This window comes from Grampus griseus, assembly GCF_964374135.1.
Source record: "Grampus griseus genome assembly, chromosome: 4".
NCBI classification, from domain to species: Eukaryota; Metazoa; Chordata; class Mammalia; order Artiodactyla; family Delphinidae; genus Grampus; species Grampus griseus.
In genome coordinates this window covers 12,670,482-12,686,680 of record NC_138997.1, presented here as the reverse complement: position 1 = coordinate 12,686,680, position 16,199 = coordinate 12,670,482, and the positions used below count along the sequence as shown (strand labels likewise).

The following is a 16,199-nucleotide window of genomic DNA, read 5'->3' as shown; positions in this document are numbered from 1 at the left end:
GTTAGACATGTACCTCACACCCCAAATAAAAATATTTTTTCCTTAAATTCAATATTTAAAATAAAAAGTAAAACATGAAACTGCAAAAAGAAAATATGAACAAAGAACACAAACAGGCAGTTCAATAGGAAAAAAAAAGAGAAAAGATGGTCAACCTCATTAATAACTAAAGACAGGTAAAATAAAGTACCCTTTTTTTATTCATCCTAAGATTAAAAGGACAGTTGTAGCAGACTGTGGGCAAAGAGCCACTTCTAAACATTATAAATTGTTAACAGTGTTTCTGGAAGGTAGTCTAAATAATACATCTCAGAATTTTAGATGTGTGTTTCTTTCAGTCCAACAATTCTTCTTCTAGGAATTTATTTACAAAACTGATGGAGAATGTTTGCTTAGGCGTACATAAAAATTTTTTAATTAAGTATCTAAGTGCCCATTAATAAGCTATTACACAAGTCAGGATACACTTTTACAAAGAACTGAGTAGACTTTTAGAAATAAAGAAGGTTACAAAACAGCAAAAATAACAGGATGATAGTCACATAAAAATGTTTTGCCTACTCATACATATATAGAGAAATGGAAGAAATAGCTAGACTCCTGACAACATCAGTAAATTCATATTTTTACCTTTTAAAGCAGGGTAAAATTTCAGATACACATTTTTGTTTTTATAACTTATTCATAAATGAAAACTTTCAGAAGGCGATGCAAAAAAGATACCCTTATTGTTTAACATGCAGGATGATACTGTCTATAAAAGATTGTAATTTGTGGTAAAACCAATGTTCAACATCAAGATTTGTGGAACTGTCCAAGATGTCTTACAGGCCTTTTGTTGGTGAGACAAAGCTGTCATTCTATACATTACCTCTAAGTGTACTAGTCTAAAGATAAGGATGACTGATATATGACTATCCTGTCCATTCTAAGAGGAAGCATGGAAGTTTACTTAAAAAAAACAAGAAAAACCTGATTTTTTTCTTTCCTTGTAATTTGACACTTAACACTAAAAAAAAAAAAATTATATCAGTCTAGTATAAGAATGAGAATAAAAAAACCTCAGCTTAAGTTCAAACTTAATAAGGACTGTAAACTCCATGAGGGCAGAGGTTTTGTCCATTTTGTTTTGGCATGTACCCTCAGTGCCTAAAATAGCATCTGGCATCCAACAGTAGATGCACAATAAATATCTGTTAAATTAATGAATAAAGTGGAATGACATAAATTGCTCAAGAGAAAAAAGATTAGACACTGCTGTGGAATAAAGTTATCCAACAAATTTTTCAGTGGAAAGATTCTGGAATACTGAGATATTATGAAGACAAGAAAGAACATGTAAAATGCCCCAAACCATTTAGCAACTCAACAAATGTTAACTGAGCCTACCATTTTTCAGGAACTTTTACAGTAGGGATACTGTCATGAAGACACACTCAACCTTCTCCTGTACCATTTCCTATTACCAGACGGCCCTTAAGAACAAAGAAAGGCTAACATGTACTAACTATGTGCCACTCACTATAAGAAATTTACAATAACTTTATCACTTCTTCATAACAATCTAAGAGTTTGATACTATTATCATACTATTTTCCTGCAATGGAGACAGACAGAAAAGTTAGGCAACACTGCCCAAGGTTATACAGCTAGTAAGTAAAGGAAAAGGAAGAACTGTATGATTTGGTTATGAATGAGAGATCATGTGGATAAACTATCATCATCTTTGGATCCACTCCAATACAATCTATTTAGGGGGGTAAATATGAGGTAGATAATTGTTGAAGAAAGATGATGGGCCCATGAGAACACATTATGGTGTTTTCTATTTTTATATAACTACCCACTTAGGAAAACGGGCGCCCATTCACACTGTCGATGGACACATAAATTGGCAGAACTTTTAAAATTAACACTGAAGTGCATGTTCAATTTTAAAATGTGCATACCCTTTGATTCAGCACCCTAGTTTGAAGTTTAGCCTATAGAAATAATAACATAAAGATTTACTTACAAGGCTATTTACTTTTGTACTACAGTTAATGAAATCATGTAACCATAAATGTGAATTAACAGAAACAGTTAATAAACTGTTTATTAGTAGTCACAGAGGAATGTTTTGGAGGCATTTTTTCATTAGATAAATCTGATTGCACTGACAAGTTATCCATGGTAAATCATCAAATGATTTTTCTTAAAATGTAAACCAATACTATAATCATATTCTGTAATCTAATGTGTGTGTGTGTTGTATAATAGTGTGTAGGTTTGCTTTCATTCCTTAAATTATTTGGTAGTGAGATTATAGGTTATTTTTACTTGTTTGGTATGTACAAAAAAAAATCTACGTAGCATTTACTAAAAAAATAACTGGAGGTGTTTTTTATAATGCAAGCTCCATTAAATGTATTTATTTTTGTATTCTAAGCCTGGATTACAGAGTAAATATTTACTAAATGTAGGAATGCTGATTACCAGCTAGGACATTCCTTAAGACATTATGTTCCTGACTCAGATTTATGTAAATAAAACTATAATGCAATTAGCAAGGACACTTAAGAAAGAACACATACCTCCCAAAACTTCACTGATATGAGATTTGATCTATAGAGAACAAGCAAAATTACCAATGAAAAAACTGCCCCCTTCCCTTTTTTGGGGAAAAAATATCAACCTAGAAAATCCAGTTCCCAAGTAGCTTTATGACCTCAGGTAATTCCCTTAACCTTTTTTTTTTTAAAACTTCTTACTCTTTCACAATTTTCATCTAAAAACCCTGAAGCTGTTAATACCTCCTAAGGTTCCTCTAAGAATTCATGAAGGAGCTTGGTAAATTAAAGAGTAATATTAAAATGAGAAGATATTTAATATATAACTAGTTAAGTCAGCATGGCTTGAAACAAAGTCAGGCATACCTGCATCACCAAACATCAGCAAGGCAGCAGCAATTGCTCCATCCATAGTGCTGGTTGATTCAATTAACTAACAAAATGAGAAAAGATTAATGTTTTAAAAATAATACTTTAAGAATTATTTCACAAAGTTACCAAACATTGAAGAACGAATATATTAAATATACAGAGTGGAGAAATATACATACGTATTAGCTTAAGTTCATTAAATCCTATGATAAATTTTCAGAAAATCTGGTTTATCTAAAAGGTCTGAACTTACCTAAGCATATCTTAAAATATATTAGATTTATTTATCACCACTTTAAAGCAAAAAATAAAACATAGTCTATGTACAGTGTATTCAAGGTTTTGTTATTTTAATTGCAAGGCTGTGCACTAAAGTCTCAAAAACTTCCTACCTATGAGTGAGTTCAGGCACTGTGTGTGTGTGTGTGTGTGTGTGTGTGTGCGCGCGCGCGTGTGTGTGAGTGTGTGTGTGAGAGAGAGAGAGAGAGAGAGAGAGAGGGAGGGAGGGAGGGAAAGGGAAGGAGAAGGAAAGAGAGAGGGAGAGAAAGGAAGGGAAGGAGAGGGAAAGAGAGGGGAGAAGGAGAGAGGGAGGGAAGGAGGGAGAGAGAGAGAGACACTGACAGACATTTAAAATAAACCACAATTCTGGCATAATTTTTTTTTAATCTAATACTTCTTGAGTGGGATAAAGGACTCTTGAAATTTGCTCTATTTCTAAATTGCTCTAAATTAAATTGCTTGATTTTGTTCAAGAACATATTAATATATGGCTTACATAATTAAGTTTCAAAATACTATTTTTTACACTATTCTGTAACATTTTGGATTTCAGAAAAAACTACCCCATATTTTTCTCTTGCTATAGTTTCCTGTATTTCCAATGAGCTACTTGTTTTAAAAAGATCTCACTTTTTAAAATATTTTTGTATTAAATTAAATAGCCTCAAAACAAATTGATAATGCTCTTTTCTATACTAGTTTTCCTCATCTTGGATCCTCAGATATCCTGTAAGCCCCTCATTTTCAAAATAGTCAAAGCATATTCTTATCAAGCCTAGGACTAATTTATATTTTATAACTTCCTAAATTACTTTATGTGGGTCTAAAAGCCTCTGTAGAGTAACCTATGTCACCTTTAAATCTTTTGAAATGATGGGAGATCACTTGAAATCCAGATTACTTCAAGAGAGTGCTGTTTTGAGCAAGTGATAGGCTAAATTCCCAAGATTTCAGATACTACTGAAATACACATACAAAGTTCATTTATTGAGATCAATCCTATTTTTCCACTGTAATTATAAAATTAAAGATCAATGTTTCTATAGGAAATAAATCCCCTTGAACTACCTGAAAAACTGGCAATCAAGCTAAAGTATTTTTAAACTGAGATTTGTTTATGTTGAATATTTTACTATTCCATCATGTTTATTCTGCTGAAAGTTCTTTCCAACACTTTTAAGTGTTGCTACTAGTGGCTACATCTGTTCCTTCTTTTTCTAGGAAAAAAACCCATTGGGAGGCAAATTATGCTACTAGAAGGGGAAAATATAGACCCAAGATACCATTAAAGTTTCATTTAGCTAACAGTAAGAAGGTATCAAAATGATCTGGGGAAAAAAAGCTTCATATTAAATATACCAGAGAACAAAGGAATAATATAATCTACACTTAAAGAGTTCAAACTAGCAGGCCTAGGACCATTTTTGGTTCAGACATATTTTGCTTGACGTGAATGGTATCTTTGGTTTTGTCTTTCTTTAGTTACCATAAAAAGGAATGAGTACCGATACAACATGAAAGAACATCAAAACCTTATACTAAGTGCAAGAAGTCAGTCATAAAAGATCACACATTCTATGTTCCCACTTATATGAAATGTCCAGAATAGGCAAATCTATAAAGACAGAAATTAGTGGTTGTCTAGGACTGGGGGAGGGAAATGGAGAGTGACTGCTAATAGGTACAAGGTTTCTTTCTGGAATGATTAAGATGTTTTAAAATTAGATTATGGTGATGGTTGCACAACTTTGTAAATATGCTAAAACCCAATAAATTATACACTTTAAATAGGTGATCTTTACGGCATGTAAATTGTATCTCAATAAAGCTGTTAAATTGATGATCAACACAAAATAAAAATCCAGTCTTTTCACTTTATTTGAAAATCTGAATTATTCGATAAAAACAGGCTGTCATTGATTTCACATGGTCATATCTTACCGAAGCTAAGGAGCAGCTACCCCTCTTAGAAAGGGTATGTGCCAATGTCCACCACTTCAGAGTTACCTGCCAAGCCCACACAGATACGGTACCAGCTTGGGGAAGGGGAACTGTCGGGCAGGTGGGTGGTGGTGATGATAAATACAAAGGCGAAAAAACTATGCACCTATAATTAAATGATTCCCCGAAGATCATTCAATTACTAAGTGGCAGAGCTAGGGATAAACTATTTACTAACCTTCAGAGATTTATTCTCTATCTAAAACTTAATGGAATGGTGAGTTTTTATTTGCTCTTATAATAAGACATAGATACCTATAACAGTCCAACTACAGCCACTTATTTTGTTTCTATAGTTCAATCAATCTTTCTCGGCAAGGGTGCTATTGGCAGCCAATTCTTCTGTTATGCAGGACTGTCCTCAGTATTGTAGGGTGTTTAGCATCCCTGGTCACATGCACTAAATGTGAACAGCAACTCCTTGTTATTTCGGGGGGAAAACAAGAAAAAAAGCCTCCTGACATTTCTGAGTTTCTAGTGAGAGGTGGGGGGAGGAAGGTTGTCCCCATTTTAGAACTATTCAAACACAAAAAACTTCACAACCTATGTGAGACACAGAGAAGCCCAGATTGTACTATTTATAGGTGAATAAACCTCACCTACTATAAGACTCAACAAGTAAATCTCTTGCATTTGCCTTTATTAAATATTAAAGTTAATAATTATCTTCAAACATAAGATATCTTTAGAAAAATGACTATCCACTAAATACAGCACTGGATATAGGAGACATTTTAATCATCAATACAACTATAATAACCAATTACTATAAAGGGGTATAACCTTAAGTAAATCACTGTCACTTCTCTGTGGAAAAAGTTCCTTCAAGGTCTGAAGTTTAGCATCTTTAAGGTCTTCCAATTCCGAAAGGTCTTCCAATTCTGAAATATCATTATTATTTCTACCTGCCATGGTAGGAAGGCCTTGGGACTCTTCATCTTCAGATGGCTCAGAACTAAAAATATTTTCAGAGGGGAAAAAAACAGTGTTTTAATGTATTACTAAGGTGATTTCATTATAATTGTATATATGTGTATATATAAAATACAGTATATTTGCAGTTCTTTTCAATAATAAATGCAATCTATACCTGTCAAAGATTAAAATGACTTTTTTCATTTCAGTACAGTTGTGCATATAAATCTAGATTCCCAAAGTCAGCACCCTTTGAACATATCTCAACTTATCTGGGCTGGAATAGAAAAGAACAGCAAAAACCTGCACTTATTTTGTTAAGATCCATACTCATCCATTGCACACCCACTTTCTCTTTCCTACTTTTTCACCTGTACCCTGAATAAAAGATGAGTGCTGTCATGTTGCTCCTGAGAAATTCTGAAGCATACACTAGTACAAAGATAAAAGAATTTTCATATCCTAGCTAGGTGATCAGAATCTAAGTGTTAAAATCGGAATGGCCCCATTCAATATCAGACTGTCTACCAGGAACAAAACACTTCTTCCACAGACAGGGAGCACTTATTTTATATAAGGCTTCACGCAACAACAACTAACTTAACCTCATTACATTTCACTTCATATGTTTATCCTATATAAAAGACATTGTGAGCCAAATTTCACTCGTGTATTTCCAAACAAAAAAAAATCTCATTTTGAAATTTTGATTTTCTACCACAGTAAGCATTCTGAAGATCAAAAAGCATAAGTATGACAAATGGGCAGAAGTTATAGAAATCAAAGAAAGAAATATAGTTAAGTATATTCCTAGCGCCAGAGAATGCAGACTTTGCTATGCAGCTAATTCTATTCTTGGACAGTCTCTTAGACACATATCCAGGACCTGTATTTTAATAACTTCTCTATACTTTTTCATGTTAGTTCAGCTGTACCTGTTAGGGCACCGGTTATGCCTAAGAATCCCCTGAAAACATATCAAAACAGATTGTGAAGGATGAGGAATATGTATTTTAACAAGATTCTAGGCTGACTTCTTGAACCTTGCTCTGAAAAACGGTTCTAAAGTAACAAGGTAAAATAAATCTCTTCTTTTAACACTCTGTCTGGCCTTCAATATTTGAAGACAATTACATGTATCTCCCTTTCCATTACACCCAGACTTTTCATTCCTTATGTACTCATCTCCATAAATTTTCACTCTGCCTCACTACATTCACGCTCCCTAACTGATTCTGTGTCTTAGTTCACTGAGAACATGGAAGCTTTCAGGTTTGAATCCTTTTCCATTCCTGTACTGGATAAGCACTTTAAAGGTCCTTGCTCTTCTGACCATCACAACCTTAACTAAGTGATCAGATTCATCACCATTCCATGGGACAAACTTAGGTGCCCTTGATGTAGTAAGTCTTCAGGTTGATAATGAATCTTATCATGCCTTGGACTTAATGACCAATTTACAGGAAATACAAATAACAGAGGAATAAATTCAATACCATCATGAAGAAACAATCAGAAAAGTCTATTTTGTCTAAAAGACTTGACCTCTTCAGTAAGTTAAAATCCTTAAAAAAGAGGAGAGGAGGGGAGTGGACTATTTTAAGATCAAAAGATAGTTAAGAGTCATGACATCCAAATGCAGTAAATGTACCCTATTTGGGTTCTGTTTTGAAAAACTAGCTACAAAACACATGGAATCTGAATATAAACTGGGAATTAGATGATGTAGAGACTGTTCACTGATAATAGTACTTGTTTTTTGGAAGTGGGATGTACAGCAAGTATTAAGGCAAGAAATCTTTAATTTACTTCAAGATACTTCAGCTAATAATAATAATTAATGAAATAATGAAACAAGGGAAAACATTAAAAATTGTTAAAGGTAGATGGTATATATAAGTGTTCATTAGCTATTATTTTATCTTCTTATGTGACTGAAGCTTTAAAAGTAAAAGAAAAAAATCTACAAGAACAAGAATGACCATTTTGCGTTCTTTTATCCGGTCTCAGATCAAGTTACTCCCTTCTGCTGAAGTCCCTTCTCAGTGCTAAGGGATTCATTCTAGCCCTTTCTACTTCCTACAGGGCCCTCTTAACTGCCTACCATCTTCTCTCCTGAATCTTTTCTCTCCTTAAGCTCTTCCTCCCAAGCCTGCAGTGCATTCAAGACTGCATTTCATTCAGTGTGCCAGGGGTTCTAGGCACTGTGGACACAGCAGTGAAAGAAGCAGACTCTCCTCTCCTTCACAAATTTTATAAGGCTGATTTTCTATTTCAGCGTTTCCTATATCGTTCTCAACTTACTGGCTTATATCTTCTGCCCCATCACTTTGGTGAAACTGTCCTAAGGGCAATAATACCCTCTAAAATGTCAAACGTGATTTAAAAACACAAACCAGAACACCCCGAACCTTTCACTGGTTGTCTTCTCCTCTGTGTTCCCATCACTGTTGCTTTTTGAAAAGGCAGCCCTACCCTAACCCTCACCCCAGGGGCTCTGCAGCATCATTACTTCTGATTTTCCTTTGACCTCTTAGCCTGTCCTTAATCTCTGTAGAAGGCTTTCTTACTTTTTTCACCTCCCTGAACTGCCAGTATCACCTAGGATTCTGTCTTCAGCTCCTCTTATCTATTAATGCTTCCTGAGAGATTGCAGCAATTGCCAGAGTTCCTAGCATCTATATCAGTGGTTCTCAAAAGGGGGGCAATTCTGCCCCCAGAGGACATGTGGCAATGTCTAGAGACATTTTTGATTGTCTTGACTAGAGAGGTGCTACTTGGCATCTAGCCAGTAGAGATCAGGGATTCTGCTAAACATCCTACAACGTACAGGACAGCCCCTCACAACAAAGAACTACCTAGTCCAAAACGTCAACAATGTCAAGGTTAAGAAATCCTGATAACCAAAAAGGCCCATGCATGGGTACTGACTGTAACTGTGGAACGTGCACACAATGCAGTACTATGGAGTTGTGAAACAGAATACAGATTTTTATGAGCTGACATGAGTTCCAGGATATATATACTGCTAAGTTAATAAAATAGAGAATAAATGTACATATATATCTATACATACACAATACAAGACACAGTGCTATCTTCTGTGTAGGAAACAAGAAGAAAAGATAAACGAAAGAAAAACAAATTATGACTAGAAACTAAACAAACTGGTTAGTTCTGAGGTAGGAGGAGGAGAAGGACAGAAAGTTAATACTTCTCTAAGCACACTGTACATGGAGTTTTAATTTTTGGCACTATGTTAATATTTTAAATATTTGAAAGTAAAATTTTTAAAACGAGGGACAAGGGAAAAACCCTAAAAGGAATACAAATAGAAATTAATGAACTGAACTACATTTCAAGTGAATAACAATGAAAAATTTAAATAAGTAAGCCAAGTACTGTAACCATATACCCTCATCTAAAGACAAAATAAAACTTATAAACAAATATTAAACTCATAGTGAGCTTAATGGTCAAGAAGCATGATTATAGCAATTCTGAAACTATTTTATGTACACTGAGTGATTGAACAAATTAGCAAATATAATGATATTGGTGGAAGCAGAGTTCTCACTGTCAGAGAAAGAAATATAGAGAAGAGGCAAGGAGGAGCCTTGTATTAGTAGATTAGAATGAAATATATTATTATAAACTCATGATTTAAAAAACAAACAAACAACATTCTCTGGTTCTCTTATATCCTAGCCCATTCTTGCTAAAAGGGCAATGACATAATCCCCTGCTTCACCCAATAGCAAAGGAAGGACACAACCAGTACACAGATTTCCAAATTCCATTCCTTTAAAAAGGAACCAGTGCTACTTGGAGAAATGGTTAATTCTAATTTCAGGCTTGGAGTAGGGAAAACACTAGTCTGCAACATCTTGCGCCAGAAGGGAAAGGCTCAAAAAATGATAGGAACCTCTCAAATCCAGAGTCTGTGTAAAGGGGCCCTCACCTGCCAAAACTGAGCAATTTCAGCATCAAAATGAGTAATAATAGTAATAGATTATAATCAGTTGAGCAAAAACGCACCTATAATTCCATTTTTGTATTCACTGTGCTAAATAAATATATGAATAAATAAGGAGAAAAGGGAAAACTATCTATAGTAGAATAGCAAGTATAAATTCTAGAATGCTAGTTAGAATACCACATTTCACAATTACCAATGTAATAACGGATTCAGGCAAGAATCATCAACAGATGCTACAACTATTGAAGGGAAGTCTGCTAAGGAAGAGGATCCTTACCCAGTCTTAAAGTATCTCATCAGAGATTACTTAATCATTAAAAATGGGAAAACGGTTAACTTTATAGGAGAAACCTGGCAGGCTTCTGAGTGGTTAAGTTCACTTCACCAATAATGAGACAAACTGGTTATCAGTGTGCCTCCTAACATAACACACTGAGGAGGACACAAAATCATTTATGTAACTCCTATCACTTAACCTAAATTTAATCATGAAGAAACAACAGGGATGCAGAATTGAGAGACATCCTAAAAAACCTGGCTTGTTACCTTCAAAGGCCAATTATCATGAGAATCAAAAAGGCTGAGAAACTTTCAGATTAAACGAGACTAAAGACACATGAAAAACTAAACCCAATGTATGATGCTGGAAAAAACTTTACTATAAAGTACTACTCAAAATATGATCCATGGACTGACTGCTAGTCCTCGAAATCAAACTGTTTGTTATCTATCCATGACAAGATAAAGAACTTAAAACAGAAGGAAAAACACATTGCTTAGTTCAGTTTTTTTTTTTTTTTCTTTTCATTACAAGACTTTCTTGGTGAAGGAATGAGTACATTAATTTACATTCTAGGGCACATTCCTTACTGATAAACCAGTACTCTGAGTAGCACTACTATAAAGAACATTATTGGGATAACTGGTAAAATTTAAATACGGACTATATATTAGATGATATTACTGCACCAACGTTAATCAGTATTTGTGAATTTGAAATGCTACTTTTGGAGGGAATTCCCCGGCGGTCCAGTGGTTAGGACTCAGAGCTTTCACTCATGGGGCTCAGCTTCGATCCCTGGTTGGGGAACTAAGATCCTGCAAGCCACGAGGTGTGGCCAAAAAAAAATTAAAAAAAAAAATTAAAAAAAAAAAAAAAAAGAAATGCTACTCTTGTTATGTAAGAGAATGACCTTGTTCTTAGGAGATAAACGTGAAATTATTAGAGGCAAAGGTTTCAGTAATAATTCTAATTATTATTTTATGAAGAAGGTGACAAGCAAACGTGGGGAAATGTTAACAATGGGTGAATCTTAATCTTTTTAAAAGGATGTGGAAACTGATTATTCTTGCAACTTTTCCGTAAGTTTAAATTTTTTTCAAAATAAAAAGTAAAATTTGAAGTGCTAATATAATATCAATTTTCCTTAGGATTTACCACACAGGATCATCACTATTTTTTATTTCATAGTGAAATTCAGGATAAAGGCATGTTCATCAGGGCTTATATACACAAAGAAGTTCATTTTAAGAGGAAATCCTCATCTTGGGAGTGGACAGTGTTAAGCTCTTGCACCTCTGCCACACTTTCTTCACTTAGCTTCTGATCACACAACCTTCTGACTTTTTTCTTACCTCAATGACTGCTCCTTCTTAAGAGTCTTCTGTAAGTTTCTTCTCATCTCCTGTTCCTAGAATCTAGAGTTCGCCTGGCCTAAGTCCTTCAACTAAGAGATCTTCTGTTTTCCAGCTACACTAGTGTCTCTTACTGATTTCATCTAATCATGTACCTCTTAATATCAAGTATCCTGATAACTCGTAAATTCAGATGTGGAACCTTGACCTCTCTCCAGAACCCGAATGTCACAACTCCAACTGCCTACCTGACAAGCCCACTTCAGATGCCTAAGAGTCTCCTCAATCACAGCACGTCCGAGACTGAGCTGCTGGTCTTTCCTGCGAAAGGCGCTCCCCCACTGCACCCAAGGCAGCATTCCTCATCCCAGTTAGGGTTGGCTCCATCCTTCCAGTTGCTCAGGTCAGATATCTTAGGGTCATCCCTGACTCCCGTCTCTCCCATTCCATTTGAAATCCATCAATAAATCCTCTCTGCTCTACCTTCAGAGTATATTTAGAATCTAACCACTTATTATTCACTCCTATACCTACTAGCATGGTTTAAGCTTCCACCATCTTTTGCCTTGGTTATTACAACAGTATTCACACTTCTACTACGACTCCCCTACAGCCTTAAAAACTTTTAAACATATAGATCAGATCATTTTACTCCTCTGCTCAATATGTTCCTTTAGCTTCCCATCTCGTTCAGAATAAAAGCCAAACAGCCTATGGGCTTAACATGATAAAGCTCTTTCCCTATCCCACTCCGCACCTTGTGACCTTAGGTCCTTCACTTCGCATCATTAGCCACCACTACCCCCAGCCCCGGCCCCGCCGCCCACTTTCCTCAAAAACAACAGGCAAAATACTACTTCAGGGTCATTAAACAGGCTACTCCCAATGCCCCTCCCACCATATCCACATGGCTCCCTTTTTTAGCTCCTTCACGTCTTTGCTCAAGCATCATCTTAATGAAGCCTTTTCCAACCATGCGCTTTAGAAACCATGCCCTTAGCCCGGCCCCAAACCCTGTATTTCCCTTCCTGTTTGCCCATCATATGTATTATTTGACATACTGCATTTTTAATTCATTTACTGTTTTTCTATCTAACATACAAAGCTCCGTGCTAGCTCAATGAATGTGTCCCAAAAATGTTAAAATGATTTGACTCTAGGATTCAAGAACAAATCAGAAAGCAGTTACAGGTGACTGAAGGTACTTGTGAAAATAATTATCTATGGAGAATGAAAAACTTAAATATTTGCTCTCACTGAACTTTTTATTGAAAATCAGAACCATGGGAGTTCCCTGGTGGTCCAGTACTTAGGACTTGGTGCTTTTACTGCCGTGGCCTGGTGGCCTGGGTTCACTCCCTGGTTGGGGAACTAAGATCCCACAGCGCATGGCCCAGCCGGAAAAAAAAAAAATATCAGTTATCCAGAGTCTCTCTCTCTTTCTCACTCACACACACGCGCGCGCGCACACACACACACACGCGCACGCACATCTCTCTATATCTCTTAAGTTAGGGAAAAATGATGAAGATGCGGTCAGGAAAAGGCAAAAAAGGGGGGAAGTCATCAAAAATTTTCAGTTTAAGTAACTTTTTCTCAAAAAAAGTCTTATACATGCAAATATAATGAAATCATTAAGTTGCTTACACTATAATCACCGTGTCTTTGCTGAATTTTTTCTCTTGAACTGTACTGGAGCAATCTGGGGAAACAACATCTTCACTATCTGAAGACAAATCAATATATTGAATTCCTCTTTGATTCTTGAAATATGATATACTTGCTTTTCTTTCATTTTCTGGGGTTTCTGGAACACTAGAATCTTCTGCAAAAGAGAAAAAGCAGAAAGGGATTTTGAATAACTTGAAAATAAAGCAAATTTGTTTTTGATAATTACAAATCATGTGCTAAAAATCTTTAGCTTCATTCACTGTTTCCATCCTAAAACCAAAAATTCCTCCCAAGTTTTAAAGAAAACATTAATAGTCAAGCAGGGCTGGCATTAAATGATTTTCCAATTCACAGGTTACTTACTAGCAAGAACTTAGTGGACACTGCAAAACAGGTTTGTATTTTATATTTTAACCCTTTTCTCTCTGTGCTTTTGCTTCCTAGTACCCAGTTCTTGCCTAAGAGAACAAGGACACTAGAGCCCAAACAACTGGAATTTCAATCCCATCTCTCAGCTAAGTTACTTAATCTAAGTCTCTGCATCCTCAGATGTAAAACAGAGATGCCAATAATCACAGGGCTAATGTGCACATAAAATCAGAAGATATGTATTAAGCACTTAGTTCAGTAATGGGCACACAGCCAGTATTCAACAAACATTAGCTCTTACACAAATGTTAGTGTTATGGACAAAATTATGTCCCCTCCAAATTCCTATGTTGAAGTTTCAACTCCCAGTACCTCAGAATGTACATGTATTTGGAGATAGGTCCTTCATAGAGGTGACTAACTTAAAAAAGGTAGTTAGGTTAGTGACCTAATCCAAAAGGACTGATGTCCTTATAAGAGACACCAAGGATGTGTGTGCATGGAGGAAAGGTGATGTGAGCACACAGCGAGAAGGTGGCCACCTGCAGCCCAAGAAGAAAGGCCTTACAAGAAACTGAACCAGCCAACACTTTCATCTTGGACTTCTAACTTCCAGATATGGCAGAAAATAAACGTCTGCTGGTTAAGCCACCCAGTCTGTGGTATTTTGTTACAGCAGCCCTCACAAACTAATGAAGTTGGCATCACCCGTCTATGCAAAACAAATTAGTATTCTATTGAGGTCTCCTCTCTTCAAAGGGCTGAGTTCTAAAATTATTCTCCATTATACACTTGAGGAGAGATCAGATTTAAGAAATTCATATTAAAGTAAAAGTAGTCAGTATCTTGGTTTAGTGAATACCATCACCCCTCAGTATCTGTGAGGTTTGGGGGGACTGGTTCCAGGACTTCCCTGCTCCCCACACCAAAACTGAGGGATGCTCAAGTCCCCCCCAAAACTCTTGGCCTCGATCCCATTAACAGTCATGAAATGATAGCCATCATTATCATAAGGCTCCTGAGTCATATTTGTAAATAACATTAACCAAGGCCTATATAACCAATCGCCTGGAGTGAACTAAAAAATACTTTACTTCCTGCAATGAAGTCCTAGCAACATTACTGAAAAGCAAATCACAAAATTGTTCCAAAAGAACAATTTTATAAATGTTGAGTGTGCCCTGAGTGAAAAACTCTGCTCTGGAACAAATCACAGCTATGTTAACTGTCATATGTATGAAGACATTTACAAGTTCTGATAATTATGTAAAGTAATAAAATTATAGTCCAATTCCTGTAAAATAAGTATAAAGGTACTGGGGACACTGCTTTTACATAGTATTCCTGATATGTCACAAATCACACATAAAACTAAGAATTTACATCTTTACTGTATCAAAACTTTGACCTAAACTTAATGCATATCATTTTAACAGTTTAACAAAAGTGTCCTGCTTTCTTATACTTGAAAAGGGCTTTCGCAAAACGATTTGGATTGTCCACTTTTCTTTAAAAAGCTTCTTTACTCAAGGACTTCCCTGGTGGCACAGTGGTTAAGAATCTGCCTGCCAATGCAGGCGACACGCGTTCGATCCCTGGTCCAGGAAGATCCTACCTGTCGTGGAGCAACTAAATCTGTGCGCCACAACTACTGACCCTGCACTCTAGAGCCCGCGAGCCACAACTACTGAAGCCCAGGCACCCTAGAGCCCGCGTGCTGCAACTACTGAGCCTGCATGCCTCAACTACTGATCCCATGTGCTGCAACTACTGAAGCCCATGTGCCCTAGAGCCTGTGCTCCGCAACTAGAGAGGCCACTGCAATGAGAAGCCCACGCACCGCAGTGAAGAGTAGATCCCGCTCGCCGCAACTAGAGAAAGCCCACGCACGGCAACGAAGACCCAATGCAGCCAAAAAAAAAAAAAAAAAAGCTTTTCAAACTGGCCATTTAAATGTATTACTGCATGGTGGGGGGTGTCTAAAAATTCTATTAATGAGTACGAGGAGAACTAGAGTTTCTTGAACTTTATATATTCATCTTATTAAAAACTACTGCTTCATCAAGAACATTCTTAAGTGAAACTAGTATTTAAAAATTTTAAGGATACAATGACAGTTTGGAATCTTGGCCTTGATTCATGCTAGGGCACTAGCAGTTTTTACCTACCATTGTTCTTGCACCATCAGTGCAAATACCAACATAGTGAAAAAGGCAAGTGATGTCTTAATATTATTATGAAATAGTTTTGACCTTATGGACACCCTTTTGGGTCTTACGGACCTCAAAGGTTTGAGGACTAAAGGGAAACAGTAAGAGCTTATCTATATAAAATATCAATTTACCAATATAGTCAATAATCTGGAATTAGAACAGTGCTGAAATGCTTAGATTTGTTTGTTTGGACTATTTTTGGAAGTAAACAGCAGC

At 36.0% G+C, this 16,199-nt stretch overlaps 1 protein-coding gene across 1 annotated transcript in view; it reads right to left on the bottom strand.

Moving 5' to 3' along the window:
• SMARCAD1 (SNF2 related chromatin remodeling ATPase with DExD box 1) overlaps positions 1-16,199 on the bottom strand; it is a 69,808-nt gene that overhangs the window by 40,687 nt on the left and 12,922 nt on the right. Inside the window, exons 3-5 of the mRNA XM_082653118.1 lie at positions 13,378-13,555; positions 5,985-6,156; positions 2,916-2,982 (exon numbers count right to left, since the gene is read on the bottom strand). Of these exons, the coding sequence (XP_082509244.1) occupies positions 2,916-2,982; positions 5,985-6,156; positions 13,378-13,555 (417 nt within the window). The remainder of the gene's footprint in view (positions 1-2,915; positions 2,983-5,984; positions 6,157-13,377; positions 13,556-16,199) is intronic.